Source organism: Phyllostomus discolor, chromosome 13, assembly GCF_004126475.2.
Source record: "Phyllostomus discolor isolate MPI-MPIP mPhyDis1 chromosome 13, mPhyDis1.pri.v3, whole genome shotgun sequence".
Lineage (NCBI taxonomy): Eukaryota > Metazoa > Chordata > Mammalia > Chiroptera > Phyllostomidae > Phyllostomus > Phyllostomus discolor.
This window is the reverse complement of record NC_040915.2, coordinates 57,847,582-57,868,018: the sequence shown is the minus strand read 5'-3', so window position 1 is coordinate 57,868,018 and position 20,437 is coordinate 57,847,582. Positions and strand designations below refer to the sequence as shown.

The 20,437-nt window shown below is 46.6% G+C and overlaps 2 protein-coding genes across 4 annotated transcripts in view; both read right to left on the bottom strand.

Annotated features, from left to right (window-relative positions):
* The window catches only part of LIMK2 (LIM domain kinase 2), a 50,820-nt gene extending 46,393 nt beyond the window's left edge, over positions 1–4,427 (bottom strand). The window contains exon 1 of the mRNA XM_036014051.1: positions 4,278–4,427. Coding sequence (XP_035869944.1) covers positions 4,278–4,293 — 16 coding nt within the window. The 5' untranslated portion in view covers positions 4,294–4,427. The remainder of the gene's footprint in view (positions 1–4,277) is intronic.
* A 4,876-nt stretch (positions 4,428–9,303) lies between these two features.
* RNF185 (ring finger protein 185) overlaps positions 9,304–20,437 on the bottom strand; it is a 32,737-nt gene continuing 21,603 nt past the window's right edge. For 2 of the 3 annotated variants that reach the window (XM_028528030.2, XM_036014578.1), the window contains exons 4-7: positions 18,879–18,991; positions 17,205–17,259; positions 13,737–13,854; positions 9,304–11,788 (exon numbers count right to left, since the gene is read on the bottom strand). In XM_028528030.2, coding sequence (XP_028383831.1) covers positions 11,691–11,788; positions 13,737–13,854; positions 17,205–17,259; positions 18,879–18,991 — 384 coding nt within the window. In that variant the 3' untranslated portion in view covers positions 9,304–11,690. The remainder of the gene's footprint in view (positions 11,789–13,736; positions 13,855–17,204; positions 17,260–18,878; positions 18,992–20,437) is intronic. The other variant, XM_036014577.1, reaches the window with a different exon arrangement.

Sequence of the window (20,437 nt, the reverse complement as noted above, 5' to 3'; positions counted from 1 at the left end):
AAGATCAAGAGAAAAAGAGAGACTTGTAAGAGACTCCTGCAGCTGCCAACTCTCTGTCACTGAAATGCTAGTGATGCCCCACCCCACCCCACCCCCTAATTTGTCCCTGAAACTTGGCCCCCTCCAGGCTGCACTGATCAGAAGCTAGCCCTGGGCTGGGAATTGACCCAGGCTTCAAAAGATGAGGAAATGTGGAAAGCCTAATTAATACAGCCCCTTGGACATGATGGGTTTCTATTCAGCTTTAAAATCTTGTAGTCATCTCGGACCCTACCTTGAATCCTCCATCCTATACCCTGGGCTACCCAAGTCACCTTGCTCCGCCCATAACATTAGGCATTCCCTACTGGTCAGTGCCTTCTCCATTCCTAACACCTCAGCTCAGGTTCCACTGTATTTACCTCCAGATGGGTACCCTTCCTTACCCTTGTCCAATTCATCCTGCCACCAATGCCAGACTGGTAGTCTAAAAACAAATGCCCATATCATGACTCTTCCTGCCTCTAAAACTATGGTCCCTACTGCAGACCAGAAAATCCCACAAGCCCAGCATTAAACCACTCCAGGCTTCAGCCACACTGTAGCACGACCTTCCATCTCCTGTGACTCCCCCACCTCCAAATCTTTGCCTCTACCACATATATGAGGGGAGGCCCAGAAAAACCTGGAATTTATAAAATATTATGTATTTATTATGTTTAAACTTCAGTCACCTTCAAAATACTCTCTATTTGATGCAATACACCTATTAAGACTTTTTTTCCACTGCTCAAAACAGTTTTTGAACTCATTGATTTTGATGCCTTTTTGGGCTTCTGCTGTTTTTTTATTTCACCTCCTCCACACTGGCAAAAGGCCCCCCTTTGAGGACTTGTTTTCATCCAGGGAAACAAAAACAAGTTGCTCAGGGAAAGATCCAGTGAATAGGGAGGGTGGGGCAGAGGGGTCATGCTGTTTTTGGTCAAAAACTGCTGAACACTCAGCGCATTGTGGGCAGGTAGGTTCATAAATCACCCACCATGAAATGGCCTAAGGTGTTGAAAAAGTCCTCAAAAAAATATTTCACTGAGGCCTCCCACAACACCAACTGGTACACTGACACGGGTGGGTTCCCAGAGCATTCACCTAGAGGGGATGCCTGTATTACAAGGACCTGCCCTCCAGAAGATAATTCCAGCTTTTTGGGGGGCTCCTTCCTGCATCAATTCACCATCCTTTGTGAAGACCTTGAAACCTGTCCAGCTCTGAATCCTACTGTTTCTTCCCTATCAGGATACTAACCCCTCCTACCCTTTTTTTAACCTACCTAAGGCTTCTCAATCTTGCCTCTTCTAAGCTGCATTTCCTGGCCAAATCTGGCAGCCATCCTGGACACCCTGCTGTTCTTCAAATATACCAAGCATATTCCTGGCTCAGGGCCTTTGCTCATTCCCTTTTTTTTGTCTAAAATGTTCTTCCCCGGGCCTGGCTGGGCACTCAGTCGTTTCGAGTGTCAATCCTGTACACTAAAAAGTTGCAGGTTCCATCCCCGGTCAGGGCACATACCGAGGTTGTGAGTTTCATCCCCAGTTGGGGTGTGTACAGGAAACAACCCATCAATGTTTCTCTCTAAAATCAATAAACACATCCTCAGGTGAGGATTAAAAAAAAAAAGTTCTTCCCCCAGATATCCAAATGGCTCAAACCCTTGCTACATAACTCTGCCCAGATGTCATTAACCAGAGAGGCTTCCCTGACCTGACTGCTCCTGTGACCTTATCTTACTTTTACTTTATTTCTCTTCAGAGCATGTATCCCTTACATATGATGCTCATATATTTAATTACTGTCTCTCTCCCCACCAGAGCACGAGGCAAGGGCTTTAGTCTATTTTGTTCCCTGAGTACCCTCAGGTCCTAGAGGTGCCTGGCAGATAGTAGGAACTCAATGTATCTGTAGAATGCATGTATGAATACAGCTCCTCCTCACCTTTGAAATTCCATGTTACCATATACAGGCTTTATATAGCTTGTCTTGATTTGTCTTCCCCCCCTCTCTTAATTACTCTTAAGCAGACACAAACCACACATTTATTTCCACAAATATTTATTGAGGGCTTCCTGTGTGCCAGACTGTATGCCTCAAGCATCCTGGAATATTAATTGAAAAGAGAACTGAAGGAGAAGTCCCAGGTTAATCCTGGCTCAACCACTAGGTGAGTGGCCCTGGACAAATCCACTTTTGTCCCTGGGCCTCAGTTTCTTCACATGTAAAACGAGGAGAGCAACATTACCTCAAGTCTCTCCTGGCTCTAGAGTCTGTTAAAATTTATAAGAAGTAAAACGTGTCCCAGCCCAGTGCCTCAGCCATTACAGGCACTCAGTAAATATTTGATTCCGTTGTAGCCGATTCTCCTGTTACATGGGAATCGGAGTTGTCCTGGAACAGCTCAGCCAGAACAAGTGAAAGTTTAAGTCCCACTTCCTTCTCTGACTCCCCATGCAGCCTCATTCTGGCGTCTGTGATGCAGAGGGATGAAGCGCTAAATTTGAAGTTGGAAAATATGAACTCTGACCCCCGCCACTTGTTTGACTATGGAACTTGAAGTCATTCCTGAACCTTAGTCTCCTCCCCCCTAAAAAAGCCATACTGACTGTCTCTCAGCTCTTCAAAGCTACTACAAGCCTTCCCACGTCAGGGCCTTTTTATGTTATCCCCTCTGCCTTTTGTCCTTTTTTTTTTTTGCTGGACTAATTTCTACTTAGTCCCAAGCATAGCATTAACTTACTTTTTAAAGAAAAGTATTCCCTATCCACTCTCCTCACCCCTGGTGCACTCTTATTACCTCCCTATTTATTTTGAATTATTAGAGCATTTACCTCAATTATTCACTGTCTATCTCCAGGGCTGTGAGCACCAGAGGCAAGGAATGTCCGTTTGTTCATCACTATACTCCTCGGTGCTTGGGTAAGTGCGTGGTACAGAAATAACCAACAAATACTCTTGTGGAAGAATGTATAAACTAATGCACCTAGAGGCTTTAATGCCGCTATACAGCTTTTTGGTTCAGTCAGAGGAACACCTAATAAACACTTGCACTCTAAGATCTTTCACATGTTTCCGAGAATCAAAGTTCAAGGCAGAGAACCTATATTACACAGAGGTTAGAAAAAGTCATTGAAAATCAGAGATGAAGAACTCTGGAAGCTGAAAAAGAGGAAAGTGACAGGGTGCATTTCTCCCCGCCAGTCCTCTTTCTCTAGAAGCCTATTATCAAGAACGAGGAGAAAATCCCATGCTCCCATGGTGAGGAAGTGACCCCCTGGTGGCCTGGTCCTTGTATTCAGGATGGAGGAAGTGACTGTCCACAGGCTGAAAGCCAGGAAGTGGGGGGCAGATATCCAGGACAAGCTCCCTCCTCCACTAGTCCCTCCTGCCACCGCTAGAAAGCTTCTGGACGCTGACCCTGGTCGACCTAGGGGCTGGGCCACCCACATAGGTAGCTGGGAAACATAGGCTTCCCAAAGTCCCAAGTACCTGGTGGGGGGGCAGGCCAGGAGGGCAGGAAGCTGCAGGGTGACTGAGGGGAGACTGCAGGCCCAGCGAGCCTAACCCTGAAGCTACCCTTCATCCTTGTACGGCTCTTCCATCCAGGAGGTGTTTCGCCATATTTCTTGTCTTGGACAGGCCAAGGGTGAACCCAGAACCCCAAGGGCCCTACCTTCCCCAGGAAGAATGCTACGGTCTCTCCTTACCCCCAGTCCGTGCCTTAAACCCCAAGGGAATCTGCATCCTATTTCCTGCAAAGAACCTCAAGACGCCCTTGTGAGAAGCCTTGGGTCCCGTCGGGAAGTCATACTCTCCTCCCTTTCCACAGAAAACCCAGAACCCGGGGAAACTTTCCATCCCTTCATCACTGCCCCGAACCCTGAGGTTCCCGTACTGTCCATACTCCACAAGAACCCAGGCCCCTCGGCTTCCTTACAAAGTTTTAATTTGAGGGTTTGCGGGTGCCAAGTCCCGCAAAAAAGCTGGCCCCTGGCAGAGCCCGCATCCCTTCCTCCCGGAGACCTCTAACTCGCGGGAAGCCGCCCCACCCTTCTGCCCCTCGGAGCCCCGGGTCTCCAGGCCCCCAATTCCCCAAGTCCCACAATCTCCGAGTCTCTGGGAGCGCTGTGCTCACTCCCCAGATTCTTCTAAGGAACCCAGACGCCCCGAGAAGCCGCCGGCTCCCCTCAGGCGCCCTGGAGCCCGGCTTCCTAGATAACGGCGGACGGGATGGCGCGGCCCTTCCTTACCCGCCAGCGCGGCCATGGTCCTAGGGGCGCGGAAGTGGGGAGGAAGAGACGAGCGGCGCAGCACGAACTGGCTGCTCCCGCAGCCGCCTCAGGCGCGGGAGGACCTCAGCCCCCGGCGGGAGCAAGATGCACTTGCCTACGGCACCCGGGGAGGACCAAACCGCACCTGGCACCGGGGCCCGCCCGCCGGTGCCCCGCCCCATGACGCCCCGCCCCGGGGCAGGCCCCGCCCCTTGGTCCGGGCTCTGAGGCGGCCCTGGCGCCCCCTAGTGGGAGCAGCACCCTCCGTGGGTGCCAGAGCTGATAAGGATGATGCTGCGCAGGCGGGAGCCCTCAGCACAGAGGACCCTCAGCCCATTTTACAGATGGGGACAGCTGAGAATCAGAGAGAACTAGTTCAACTACTTCAAAACGGCACAGCTCTTTAGGAGCTGAGCTGGGATGGCGACCCAGGCCTCCCGACTTTCAAAAGCTCTTTCCAGTAGAGTAGAATCAAGAATGTGAATATGGAAAAACAAGGTCTACCCTACAAACTAGCTTTGGCAGAGGAAGATTAAGGGTGGACTTTTCTCAGAGGCTTCCAGCTCAGAGAAGCCACTTCTCTGCGCCATTATGGATAAGCAGACACTCAGTAGGTAATCTCTAGGTCAAAGATGGTATGTGCAACCACCATTCCAAGGTCAGATCCTTAGCCAGACCAAATAGGTACGTAATGAACTCAGTACACCAGATCTAATTTTTCAAGACAAGCCAAAAAGCTAGATATTTAGGTGAAATTTCCCACTTTTTAAAACTGTTGGGAACATTCAAAAATTCTAAAAATGCCATGTAGTCCAAAGGAAACACACCTGTGGACTGAATTTGCCCTACAGGCTCTTTTTTACGGAGGAGAGATCACTGGACAAGGAGCTAGAACAGCTGCCAGCTGATTTAAGGGGCCTTGAGAACCGCTTCCACTCACTGGGCTTGAGAGGGGGATGGAGTCCTCTGTGTGACAAAGGGTTGGCCACATCATCTGGTCCCTGAGTTTCCTCTGATCTGATTCTCTTAAGTTCAGCCTTTGGCAACTGTCATTTCCTTAGATTAGATTTAGGTCATGGGAAAAGTGTCCGAATGACTCAGAATGGACAGAGAGGGGGCCTGAGGAAACGGATCATGATGCCTCCATCAAGGACAAAGTTCAACCCAGCTGTCTCTGGTCCTAGTACTTGAGTAAGTTAAGGGAAGCACAATTCTCTTACTTCCTGTCCTGACCATGCAGTCCAAACTGGATGCAGGTCGGATTTTTCTCCTCTAGGTGTGGCTTCTGCTGTCGTGCGCCTGCAGAAAGTGCTGGGGTACTGGTGAAGTGATGATTTCTGTTAATTCCTGGGAAACCCCCTTGGCAGTCAGCTTTACAGTTGCTGAGGAAATCTCTGCCATGATTGCAATGAACACAGCATTGTGTGTTGAATTCAAATGAAAGGGATCCAGGGACCTCTTCTGCCAGGCTACCTATGACTATCAAAAAGGGGGTGGGGATTTTATTTACCTTGCACACCTTGGGGGAGAGGGGTTACATTGTATTTTCCCTGACACCCAGACCCTGGCAGCTTTGGAATCAAAACCCCTGAGTGTCTTCCCTTTCCTTCTGCCCCTCAGCAAGGCACCTTGGTCTCGCTCTTGTGCCTTTTCACCCTCTCATTCCATTTCTTTGCTACCTGCAACCTCGTGGTCTTCACCAGCAGGAGTGGTGGAAAACCAGGTCCCCCAGGTTCCTGCTAGAGAAGTTCAGATAACTCTGAGAAGCGCACGTTTAAATGTAAAGGAAGAGTATAAGTCTGTAGAAATGATAGAACTAAGATATGTCTTTTCAGTATGGACCCAAAGACCCTTCCAAAATCACTTGTGAATGCAAAGGAGACTTCTGGAGGGCAGAAAAGGCCGAGGCACCCAAGTCACCTGTCCAGTTTGATTACTTGACAATGGCTTGGTCAGTCCTTGAGGCCAGATCCTGCTGACTCACGACCAACATTCTGGGCCTATAATGATGAGAACCCGGATCCTGAAAACCACCTGAAGGTTCAGGCTCAGCCATCCTGAGAAAACTGCTCTACTGGTTCCTAGCCAGCCTTCCCAGTGTCCCTTCCACTTGCTTCCAACTGAGCCAGTGTTAGGTCTCTAGTCTCTCCCCTCCCTGAATCATCCCACCTAACATAGACCAATCTTCCAAATTGTGTCTGTCACATCTCTGCTCAAAAACCTGCAACAGCTCCCCGCTTTTACAAAATAAAGGCAAACCAGGCCCCTGGGAAGTAACTGTATCTCACTCTGTGGCTTCTCTCCCTACTCCCTTCACTCAGGACTCAGCTTTTCTTCTGAACACATCCTGCCCCATTACCTGTCTGCCATTCCTACAACTACCGGCATCCCCATATTCTCTGTAATTTTATTGCCCCATTCTGCCCCAAAATGCGATCTTGTTTCTACTCTTAACACAGTGCTATCGTCAATCATATCATTTTGCAACCCCTATGAATTCATCTAAATTTGCACAAATACGATAGCCATTAGCCACATGTGCCTATTTAAAGTAAAATAGCCTGGCTGGCGTAACTCAGTGGATTGAGGGTGGGCAGAGAACCAGTATCGCAGGTTCGATTCCCAGTCAGGGTACATGCCTGGGTTGCAGACCGTGACCCCCAGCAACCACACATTGATGTTTCTCTCTCTCTCTCCCTCCCTTCCCTCTCTGAAAATAAATATATAAAATCTTTAAAAAAATAAAATAAAGTAAAACAGAACTAAACATTCAGTTCCTCAGCCCATTAGTCACACTTCATGTGCTGGAAAGCTGCATGTGCCTAGTGGTTACTGTGTTGGACGGTGCGGACAGAGAACATCTCCATCATGGCAGAAAATTCTGTTGGATAGTAATGCGTGCTCTTTTAGACAATGATCAATAAGGAGTTAGCCCCTCATCACAAAGAGGGACTACCGGACATTATGTGCTTCCTGATATGATGCAGTAAGAAGTATATGGCAGGGGGGTGGGGGTGGGGGCACAAAAAAACCTGGAACTTATTTGTAAAAAAATTGTGTATTTATTTTTACATGTTAAACTTCAGTCACCGTCAAGGTGCTCTCCATTTGATGCACTATGAGACTTTTTTCCCACTGTTCAAAATAGTTCTTGAACTCATTGATTTTGATGCCTTTAGTGCTTCTGCCGGTTTTTGTCTCACCTCTTCCACATCTCCACATTGGCAAAACATTTCCCTTTGAAGACTTTTTTCATGCAGGGATTAAAAAAAAAAGTTGCTCAGGGTGAGATTGGGTGAATAGAAAGGTGGGGCACAGGGGTCATGCCGTTTTTGGTCAAAACTTCTGAACACTCAGCCTGGTGTGGGCAGGTGGGCTCGTAAATCACCCATCATGAAATGGGCAAATACACTGAAAGAGTCTTCAAAAAAAAAAAGCCTCACTGAAGCCAAACACAGCCTCTCACAATGCCAGCTGGTACAATGATACAGGTGGGTCCCTAGAACACTCACCTGTACTACAAGGGGCCTGCCCTCCAGAAGATAATTGTTTTTTTTGGGGGGGGGGCATTGTATACTACCACTTATGACATAGTCTTACAAAAAAAAAAATCATTAGCCCTGGCTGGCGTAGCTCAGTGAATTGAGCGCAGGCTGCAAACCAAAGTGTCACAGGTTCGATTCCCAGCCAGGGGACATGCCTAGGTTGCAGGCCATGACCCCCAGCAGCTGCACATTGATGTTTCTCTCTCTCTATCTCCCTCCCTTCCCTCTCTAAAAGTAATAAAATTAAAAAAAAAAAAGAAAATCAAGCCTGAATCTGGTCAAGTCTCTAGATATAACAACAAATTTTCAAGAAATACAAGAGTAAGAGGAGCATGTTAACACCAGTGATGTAAATAGCAAAACTGAAGCGGTGGGAAACTCAACAGGACAAATGAACTTGTGTTTTATAACAAACTGCAGGGGAAGGGAGAGACGGAAGAGGAACATGTGGGTGTAACGATAGACTTGAGACATCTAACAGCAATGTATGGACCTGATTTGGATGTCAACTGAAATAAACTGCATAAAAAGTAATGAGACAATTAGGAACATTTGAACAGTGATTGATGACATTAAGAAATTATTATTTTTTAAGGGGCATAAAGTGGTATTTTGGTTTTTTAAAAATTCTTGAGATATATACACACACACACACATACACACACATATATATATATAGAAATAATAGATGACACATGACTAGAATGTGCCTCAGAATAGTCCAGGTGAGGGAGAGGGAGGAGTGTGAAGGTGGGAATTGAACAAGATTGGACTGAAGTTAATGGTTACTGGGGCTGGGTGACTGCTCCGTGGAAGCTTGACTGTCATATTCCACCTCTGTGTATGTTGTTTTCCATTGGAAACAGAAAAGTTTTTTTCTTATTTGGTTTGAGTTTCTGGAGTTCTCTTAGTTTTGCATTTCCTACTATATCTTGGCACTAATCAACTGGATAACTATTAGGTCAAAATGTAAGAGGGAGAAAAGAGCCCCGTTCAGAAGGATGACCTGTAGTGCTGGTGTGCCAGGGGACCTGAGGCTGGGCTGGATTTGTGGCCTTACCATCTTCCATTTTGCACTCTGCTGCTGGGGAACTTCTGCAGGGTGCCAGGGAAGGCCACCTGCCCTGTCACAAAACAGGTGGAGAAATGCTGACAGTGAATAGCCTGTAATTGTCCTCAAGGCTCTCTGCTGGGCCACAAGCTAAGGTCCACTGTGGCAGCTTGCACGTACTTGTCAGGACTACTGCTACCTGTCAGACAGGTCACACCTTGGGCAGGGCTGTGTATGAGGCCAGGTCTCCAGCCACACTTCTCATCTGTAATATCGATGGTGTTGGAAAACTTTCATCTTCAATGTGACATTCCCAAGGATGCTCAGGTGCTTCCCAGAGGCCAGATCAGTGTGACTATTCCCCAACCACCCCCCTGCCCTGTGACACAGACAAGAAGTCCACAGCTCACAGTAATGTAAAACCATTTAATTCTAATCAAATCACTTTCACAACAGTGAAAATTAGTGACTGGTCAAGGTGTGCCACTGTATATGGTGTCATTTTCTTTCTGTGGTTCAGACCTGGTCCTGATCCACAAAGGTGGCAGAAGTGGGGGGTAGAGGTTAAGAACGTAGAAAAACACACAAGAGAAAAACTGCCTCAGCAGTGGGGCAAGGTAGTGAGCCTGATGAGGGGTGGTGGAAAGGGGGGCTCCCTACCAGGGCTGGGCCAGCAGTCCTAAGTCAGCTTTCCTGCCCCAGCTCCTGATGGAGGATGAGTGGGGTCCTATACGGTTCAAAATCAAAGGGCATGTAGCCAACATGGGCTTGCTTAACAGGTTCCTGGGATATCTTTGCTGGCAGAGCTTTCCTGGGCTCGCTCCATTTTCATTCAAGAGTCCAAGAGATTCATCTCCCCACCCACATCCCTTCTCTAACCTTTCCTCTGGAAACCCATTTCTGGTGGGCTCATGTGACTGAAGTCTCTCTCTCACCACTAGGTGGAGCCACTGCACTGAAGGATCTGCCCCTGCCCCCCAAGTCTTCTCCAGCTGAGAAAATCCAGGGCACCTCCCCCTTTAGGAATTTCCGGGTGATAAAAAGAGCCCTCTTGAGTGGGTGCCCCCAAGATGTTTAAAATCCATCAGGCACACTGTAGAGGTGGTGGCTTATTCTCACCAAATGGATTCAGCAAATAAACCACCTATTCAATACTTATATTTTGTCTTTTAACACTGAACTCTGGCATGACAGGTACAGGGGGGATGGATAAGGGCTGTGGAGAGGGGTGGAGGGCTTCCCTCATCTTGGGTAAGGTCTTGGTTTCCACATGCTATGCAGAGCAATATCTGGGGAAAAAACACTAGGTGGGGCTTTCTACGATCTGTTGGCTACTGCTGGAGGTAAGCCAGGACCCGTGCACCAGTGATGTGGCCGAGGCCCCAGAGGAAGGCCATCTCCTCCCACCCTCGGGGTCTCCTGGAATAGACTAGAGTTCTAGGGAGAGAAAGACAGGCACAGCAAGAGTCATTCTATCTAGTGAACTATCCTCCTGCCTGGTACCACACTCCCTCAATCAGATTTGGAGGAAGAAACTTGTGAAGTCGAAAAACAAATCAAGGGCAGGGGAAGCCTGACTTTCAAAGAAAGACCACATGCTATCACCGTGCTGAGACCCCCGCCCAGGCCCACTGCCTGGTTTTAACAAATCATCAGGGGATGCCTGCTCTGGAGTGGCATGCTTCCTTGGTTTTAGCACATACACAAGGAGTTCTCGGGGGGAGTCCATCAAGCCATACCAAAATGAGGGTCTTTCTTCTTCCCTACCTCTTCATTAAGGACAACTTTGCTTCTGGGGAGGCTGGTCTTCAACATGCAGCTGGACTGACTTGAGAAAGCCAAAGCACGCAGGTCTGGAGGATGCATGTGCAACTTCTGCAGCCTTGGGGACAGGGCTGCTTGTGCGGTTGTCCCTGCACCAGAGCTCTGAATCCCACTGGCGGCCCACCTGCAGGTTTTTACTGATGCACAGCAGTAGTCTAGGCTGTGTGCTCTCTGGCAGAGAGGCACATGTGTGTAGTGTTTTTTTGGAAAGCTGATGGGAAATCTGTGAGTGAAGCCACATGTCTCCTGGGATATTCTATGCCAGAAAACAAGGAGGTCATTCAAGCCACTCTCTGGGGCCAAAGACACTGAGTATGGCCCAGAGCCAACAAAAGATCATTGGGTCTCTGGTGAATTCATGATACGATTCTAGCTTCAGCTGCTGCAATTATGATCTTTTATAGGACAGCAATTTTTTGCATCTCTGCTGAGGAGAAGAAGAAGGAAGAGGGAGAGGAGAGGGAGGAGGGAATAGGACAGAGCAGCATTGGGATCTGGAAGGGGAACCTCTCTGTATGAGGACCCCCCCACTGACTTCGGAGGCCACTTACCAAGGGGTATTTAAAAGAGATGAAAGAAAGCTTCCATAAGTAACATTTGGTTCATCCCTTTGTTTCTTATAATATTAAACTTGGGTGAAATTGTACTGACAGTTTCTCTCTTCTGCCTCTTCCCTGTGCAGAGTCAGGAGCTGCTGGGCTGGCTGGAATAGGATTTCATGGTGTAACCCATGAGAGACGACTCAATGCCAAGGCCTGAGATTATAGCAGAGTGTTTATGGCAGTGGCCATACTCCAGTGTTCTTGACAACTGGTATTGAGTCCCAAAGCTCTGATGGAGAAGCAAAATTCCTTGGTGTGTTACTGACCCCACTGATTCCAGGGATCAGGATTATCCAGGAAGCCAAACATCAAGAGTGGGGATGGCGTGTCATCAGTCCAGAGGCCCTGCCATGGATGTAGGAGACCAGCATTAGGCAATTAGGAGCCAGAACATGATCACCAGGGCCACAAACAGGAAGAGGCGTGACAGGAACTGCTCATCCACGTACTGGGGTGTTCCGGGGACAGCTGGAGAGACAGGAGGGAGAAGAGAAGTGTCAGAACACTGCAGCTGTGCACGCTACCCATATGGGACAGAGTGGAGAAGCATCGGCCTTCCACTCCTCACATCAAAATCCTGCACACTGAAAAGATTTCCAAATCCCAAATAACATCATGCAAAACAAAACTGGAATTATGAAAACATGTGAAATAATATAACAACGAGGACATTGTCTCCAAAGGGGTTTGGCCTATTGGTGCAAATAAGACAGGGATCTCTTAGAGGGAATAATGAAAGAAAAGCTACTGTTTGTTAAGCATCTCCTGTGTGCTAAGTGTTTTGCACACACTTTATCACTTGGTGGGTACTAGCCCCATTTTCTATAAGAAGAAAGTGAAGTTGGTGGTGAACACACAAGGAGGTATGATGCATTTAACAACTGTACACCTGAAGTCTGTGAGTTCATTAACCAATGTCACCCCTAATAAATTCAATTTAAATTAAAAAAAAAAAAGGAAGAAACTGAAGCACTGCCTCCTGAGTCATAGAGTCTGTAGATTCTGGCACTGTCCAACCAGGAGGGATCTCAGAGAGCGCTTCATATAGCACCTCCTGCTGCAGAGGAGAGAGCTGGAGCCCAGACAGGCAGAATGACCCGTTTCTCTCATCCCGCAGCAAACTAGGGGCAGAAGTGGGCTGAGAAACTGGGTCTCCCTCCTCTCTGCTTTGAGAAAAGCTGCTATGCAGAGCTCACTGTCCTGCCTATAGGGGAAGGAGAGTTAAGAGAATCTACACCCTGATGGACAAGCTGTACCAAACATGACAAGAGAAAACTGATTGTGGCAGGGGGGTAAAGACATCCAGAGACCAGCCTGGCTGTGGAACTACGTTCACCTGGGGAACCCAAGGTGAACCTTGGACCTGGTTGGAAGGAAGCAAGCTATCAGGCCTTCCCCGGGCCCTACCCTTTGGGATCTCCTTCCTTGTAGAGAACATATGAACAGAGGAGAAACCTTTGAGGTAGGTGGGGTAAGAAAGGGTATTCTTAAGATCTCTTGGTGCTGTACTATTCCCTAAATAGGTACTCTGAGGGATTCACATGCAGGCAACCAGTCAACAACGACTTATCGATTGCCTGCTATGTGCCAAGCACCAGGGTGGGGGCAGGGGACAACTGGGATGGCCCAGGCGTGGGTTACTGTCCCTAGAGTGTAAGTTTCTAGACTGCACTGAGGAACTATGCACTGGTCCCTGCTGTGCCTAGCACACTGGAGGCTCCAAGCACTGCAAGCAGAGCTCAGCTGGCCTCAGCAGCTCTGCAGCTTCCATGGTAAGGATCCTGGCCTGGGTGTCAGATTGTGATGGAGTACAGAGCACTCACCTTGCTGCCCTGCTCTACACCGAATGCAGCTGGCATTCTCAAACTCACTGGAGGCAGAAATGCAGCAGCAGGTGGCAGACCTACACAGAGGTCCCAAAGGGCTGGGGTTTGGGACCAGCCCCATGTGTGTCCTGAGGGAAACTGGACAGAGATGCCAGAGAATGGAGAGGCCCTGACTCCTTGTGGGTCGCCTTGCTTGTTCCAGCCCCAAAGGTCAAAGTAAGGGAGGGGTACATGTGCAGGACCAGGCCTTTCTTCGGCTTTGAAAAGGTTTATACCTTTCCATTTTATGTGCACAGGACATGTCTTGGAAGCCATTACTAAGTACTTTCTAATTTGTAAAACAGAGCTAATCACACATCTGTCCCACAGGCTTATCATGAGGACCCTGAGTTTATAACAGAAAGCATTCTAAACATGCCTAATACTTGGCAAGCATGCAGTATCATTAGCACGACTGCCAGTAATCTGGAAAGAGTTCAGCACATTTTTAAAAAGCTGATTATCTGTGTAGTAACAATTATCTGTACCCTATACATTGCCAGATACTTGAGATGCCTTCAATTAGAATTACCAAAGAAATAAGGTCTCACCTGGAGGAGGCCGCCCATCATTTATGTTAAATGCTGTGGCAAATATCCCAAAAGGAAATGCTCCAATTCCAAAAGACATCTGAAAGCCACCATCTCCAAATCCGAACCCTTGAAATCCCTGTGTAGAAGAAATGCCATTAAGAAGCAGAACAAGCAGGTTTCTCCTGAACCCATTACACATGTCAAGTTACAGGTGGCACCCACCTCTCCTCCCTGTCCTCTGCCACCTGTTTCCAAGGGGGACATCTTTTCCTCCTGTCTAGACCCCAAGGCAGAGGAACCCTGGTGGCCCCTCTGCCCTTCTAGTCCACAGAAGGACTAGCTGGACCCAGCTAAGGAGATTTGAATACCAGAAGGAACTGGCTCTGACCCAAAGTCAAACACTCTGCTGAAGCAAGTCAGGGTCCTTGCAGCTCCAGGTTCTTTCCCAGAGTCCTACACTAGCCAGTGAAATTTCCCACATGCTTGCAACAGCAAAACTGGTGATAACTCTTATACCCAATTACAAGGGAACGTCAGTACAAGCTACACATGATTGGTAATAGCAACACAACAGAGGTCATGATAAAAATCTTGACACATGCTCTCAAAGGACCATTACACTGACCATGCAGCAACACAGCAAAACTCTGCGACCGCGTTATCAGATGAAACCGGTTGGGCACTATGGTCACAAGTACATGACAATATGTGGACAAGATATGGATAAGTCTTTTCTCTGAAAATTTTCTATTGATATCAAGAAGTTCAAACTTTCTGATAAGTGAGAGAAGTTCAAATATTCTGATATAAAAGTAATATATGCTTGTTATAAGAAATTCACACATTATAGGAACTGACAGGAAGTCACGGTCTCTTTGTCCATCTTCCATTTCACAGCTCCTCCCCTCTAACAGCCACTGTCAGCCGTGCGGTGTGTCGGCCTGTGCTCTGCCCCATTCAGGTCCTACACAGCATCATCTTTCACATGATAAGACTCAAAAGGAGTCAGAATGTCGTGAATAAGTAACTCCCATTTTCTCAAGTGCTAACTCTGTGCCGGGCAGCATGTTAGGCACTAGGAGACATAAATCACATTGAATTCTTACAGTAGCATCACCCACATTTTACAAGTAACCAAACTGAGGCTTGGAGAGGTGAAATAACTTGAAGGTAGTAATGAGTTCAGATTTAAAACTAAGTCAGTATGATCAGAAAGCCCACACTCTCCATTACTATGCATGTTGTACAAAAAAATTTCTCTCCTTTCCTGTATCCCTGGGTAGATCTTTGGAACAAATGATTACAAAAATAACAAAAAGAAGAAAAACGAGTGGGCCGAACACTGTCCACAAAGCACTTTCATTTGTGAGTCTTTCACAAATCGTGCAAGTGACTGCTCCCTGTCCCATACTGAGCAGCCTAGCATATCCAGTTCCAAACTTCCTGCCAGGTGGCACTACCTATAAAGTTTATCAGGCAATTTAATAAGAGGGAAACCTACATGGAAGGAAAACAACCTGTTTCCTCAGTGCAGAAATGCCTCCTATTTAGACCTAGTATGGGTGAGAGCCCAAGGCTCCTAGAACCAAGGCTGCCTTGCCAAGACAGGTATTGACTGCTTCATCAGGAGCCACCACTCCACTCAATGCACTCCCCAGGGCTAACTCCTGGACCCCCTCTAACATATGTACAGTCCCACGAGTCCTCACGTTCGGTGGGTTTATTTTCCTAGATGGCAGAGGCAAAAAGGACCATTGGTGGCTGCAGGTGCTTGTAAATGCTAGAGGTGTGCATGGCAGTCACCAGGGCCAGGGCCTCTGATTCCTGGGTCAGCAGCTAATACTCTGTTGGGAAGCAGAGCCTGCGAAGGTTACAGAGCCTGCGATGGTGTTGCCCAGTAGTCAAGAACAGGGACTTCCATAGCAGCCCCATCTGGATTTCAGCCCTTGTCTGTGAGACCCTGAACAAGTCACTTCACCTATGGGACCTCACTTTGTTCTTCTGTTAAATGGGTTGATATGAAGCTTAAATGAGATTGTGCATATAAAGCCCTTTACATATAGTTGTTTGAATATAATAATCATTCAACAAGTGTTTGTTGCTGTTACTGTTGAGGGCAATCTGGAGAAGAGACCCTCAACTTATATCAAGACCCCTGACTCAATAATCCACCCCCTGGGAATCCTAAGAAAATGCTATAATTCAAATAGGAAAAAAAAAGTGCCAAGATGGTCACTGTAACAAAATCGGAAGATATTAAAAGGTCCTCTAATGTGAAAACCTAAATTAAAATGCATCAGTATTCAATGGAATAAATAGTACCTTTTAAAAATAATAAAGAGTGCCCTGACTGGGAGGCTCAGTTGGTTGGAGCGTCATCCCGTACACCAAAAGGTTGCAGGTTCGATCCCTGTCAGGGGCCAGGTCCCCAGTTGGGGTGCATGTAAGAGGCAACTGATTGATGTTTCCCTCACACATAGATGCTTCTCTCCTTCTTTCTCCTTCCCCTCCCCTCTCTCTAAAAATAAGTAAATAAAATATTTAATGATAATAATAATAAAGAGGACACTACAGAACATCATGGAAAATACTGTCAAAATTAAAATTTAAAGCAGTGAAGAGAATGACGATGACTACATAAGATATATGCACACGTACATGGCATACAGATAAAAAAAGATGGGAAAATGAAAATATACTTGTGAGACTCTGGTAGTGTGGATAAATATTTTGCTTTTAAAATTTTAAAAATATTTTGACAAGAAATTAAAAAAAAGACTACCACCTGATTTAAATGTGCAAAATTTTTGAGCCAGTAATTCTACCTTTAAGAATTTATACTAGTAAAATAATCACGAACCTGCTCAAAAATCTGTAAGTTCATCAGAGTATTTTTAAAATAGGGAAAAAAAAAAGGGAACAGCTGAATGTCCAACAACAGATTAAATAAATGATGTGCAGTCCAGGTACGAGGACACTCTACATAAACTATTACTGACGTGTACAATCGGAAGCCATGTCACTGAAAGTCCCCCCGCTCTAGGAATGTAAACTCTGTAAGGGCAAGACCTTTGCTGTGTGCACAGGTGTGTTATCTATGCCTAGAATGATGCTCTGCACACAGAAGGCACTTAATATAGAATAAATGAAATTTTAAAAAGGGGTTACAAAACAGGAGGCAAATATTAAAAAAAACATATGTATATGTGCACATCTATAAATAAAATATACAAACATAAAAAGATCTATAAAACTTACATGTATATATAATTATAGAAAAATAAAAATAAAATAGATCAAAATGTTTCCAGTGGATATCTCTGGATGGTGTGATTATAACTGGTTTCCCTCCCTTTCCTTTCTGTATTTTACAAGTTTTCCTTTAGTTTTTATAATCAAGAAGGAAAAAGTGCAGGGCCAAGAGAGAAACTTTTAAAGCTATGGGCTCGTTGCAAGAAGTTTCTCCTAGAGTTTTTTTTTCCTCACCCCTCTGTTCTCCGGCTCTGGCCTCTGACCTTGAGGACGGGGAGGCGTCTTCTCTCTGAAAAGAAAACAGTGAAAATGTTCTGAGCTGCTCCGGGTTCTCACCAGGGCCATGCCCCTTTTCCTGCCTAGTACATGAACAGACCTATGCCAAAATAAACCAAATACTGAATAACTCTTTGTTCTACTTGCAATTGTTTTTTCCTACCTATGGAAAATTAAGGAGAAAAATCAGATTGTTTATAAGATTCTCAGTAGATTGCACTCAGCCTACTCCTCTCGGAGAGCCTGAGCCAGATCCGTGAAGAAGCCAGCCAGACAACTATCCCTGGACCATGTGATAGAGGGGTCATGGAAATAAAAAGTCCCAGATCCAAACTGAAACAGAGGGCAGTCTGTCAGCAGAGAAGGCTGAGATTCATGGTCTCTCTGATCTGCCCCTATTTACTTCAGCTTTTCTTCCCACTACTCTTGGGCAAGTACTTTACGCTTTTTACCTCTGGGTCCTAGCCTCTTCCATCACTTGTTCCACAAATACTGGACTGAGGACTTGTTACCCATTAAGCTCAAGGCAGGTTACCAATACTAAGACTGAGGACAAACCCTACTCTTGAGGTATACATGGTTTAAAGGGGACTACAACCAATCCCAATACAGCATGGTAAGGGACTTAACAGAGGTGTGAACTAAATGGGGTGGGAGCATGGGCGAGAGCAACTAATGTGGAAAACAAGGGCCATTTCAAGGAGGAGGTAACTTTAGGGCTACCCATGAAAGATGGGCAGGAGTTTGAGGAGGGTTGAACAGAACTGGCAGAGGGGGCAGAAGAGGTAAAGGAAAAACAAACACAAAGGCTGCCCTGGCTGGTGTGGCTCAGTGGATTGAGTACTGGCCTGTGAACCAAAGAGTCACCAGTTTGATGCCCAGTCAGGGCACACGCCTAGGTTGCACGCCAGGTCCCCATTAGGGGGCATGCAAGAGGCAGCAGATAGGCAGCTGATTGATGTTTCACACATTCCTCTTTCCCCCTGTCTTCCCCTCTCTCCAAAAGTAAATAAAAGCTTAAAAAACAAAGATCTAAATACAAAGGCTCATGAATGTGAAAGGGTGAGAACCTTTGAGAGAAGTCCAATGCATCTGGGCACAGGGCATGCTGGGGTGGGTGGGAGAAGGTAAGAGACACCTCGGGGGAGTTTGGGTGTGGGTGTGTTCACACTCGTGCACACGCCACATCACAAAGGGCTCTCAGTACTTGTGTCTGGAGAATGCCAGACCTACCCATACCTCCATTCCCAGAAATCTCCACTCTATAAGCCTCCCTCCCCCCATATTTTATACATCACTGCTCCAGCAACCCACTTCCCTGCAGACTCCTGCTGGACACCCTGCTTTGCAGGATGCTCCTGTACAGCACTTTGCACACTTGCAATTGTGATGTCTTGTGCGCCGAGCACACTGCCTGCCCTGGCAGACACTCTGTGGACATCTGCATTACAGCTCAGCATATGGCAGCCTGGCTCCCTTCCCCTCCTGGCTCACTCCCATCTGGATCACAACCCGCCTCAGAACTGAGGATCGGCAAGCCCTGAGTAAAGGGTGGGCTGAGCTCATGCAGAATGGAAGTGAATTCACGTCCAAAGGGGAAGAGTGGGTGCGTGAGGTGCCCCAAGGCCTCACCTGGGGTCCTGCTGCCCAGTGCTGCCCCTGCCATAGAGCGGGATGACTTTGTCTCGACTGATCCCGGCTTTGCAAACTGGACACACCTGTCTGTTAGGTCTGGTCTCCAACCACTGCAAGCAGGAGAGAAAAGTGCATTAATGGTACAAGCCCACCAGAGTGCTGTCAGAGCTAGGAGAACAACATGGACCAGAGGCCTCAAACTGGAAACACCAGCACCAACAGGGAACACCTCAAAGAACTTGACTTTGATTCCTGCTCCTGCCACTAAATATTTACTAGCGGTGAAACCAAAATGGCCCTTAAATACCATCATAATTAAACAAGCTTCTTCATGCTTTGTTCTCTCTAGGGACTCCAGCAACACAGCAGGAAGGAATAAGCCTGGAGCTATGTCAAAGTGTCTGACAGACACAGCCTCAGTTTAGGTTGCAGGTGTGGGTGCAACAAAATTTATATCTCCACCCCCTTGAGGGACCCACCGTATTACCCTGGCATTCAAATATTTCTTTCTGTGATTTCTCATTTTTACAGCATTTCCTCAACAACTCTGAATTCCACACATCAGCCTCTGGATATAAGCTGATCATTTTCTGGTGATTTGCTACTATGTGCTAAAGGATAGATTCTGCTCATTATCTAAATTTGCTTAGTGTTTTTTTTAAAGTATTTTCACTCATTTTTGCATTCAGCTATTTCCTTCAATATGAAGAACACCAGAATCCTGTTTTGGATTTCCCAGGCCCTTTCGCTGGTTACATTAAAAACATTTTGTTTATTTAACTTTCTTTTTTTTTTCAAATTATAAGAGAAAGTTTATTTAGAAACTTAACAAAAATAGAAAAAGTGAGCCAGCGGGGCTGCACAGACCCAGGAAACAAGCTACAGAAACAAAAGAAGGGCCCTAGGAGCTCAGGAGCGGGAACGGCCGAGGTAACAAGCCCGTGGGAAGAAGAGGGAGACGGGAAAGGTTCAGGAGTGAGCCTATTTACTTTTCTTAAAAACAAATAAAAAGATAAAAACATGTTACCTGTAGTGTTTTTGTAGACATTAAGTAATTTAATATGTATATTCTCAACATTTATCTTAAAATTTACATTATAGTTTTAGACCTAATGATATAAAGTGCATTATAGAAGTGCGAATCTAGGACTTCAGTGCCCAGAAGGTAGTGTTCAATGATTTTATATCTTGTTTCCTTTATCTTATTGTCAAAAGCCCCAAAACTTATATATATTGTGCTCTTCATAAATTTATGGCAGATACGTTTCACCAGGTTCCACTGGGATCAGAATGCACAGCCCTGAACTTAGCAAGAACCCCTCTCATCTTCCTTACTTTCTCCCACCCAGATTCTGAGGCTCCAGCGGTCTGGAACTTCTGTCCTCCCCTCACACTCCCAAGCCACCTACTAGTGTGGGGCTCTGCTGCCAACAACCATGGAGACAGCCAGCTCGAGGAGATTACTCATGGCCAGTTGTGGCCGCCATCCCTGGTCTGTCTCACCAAGCAGGCACCTGGGTCTTGGTGAATACTTACTAACTGATTTTCATCATAAT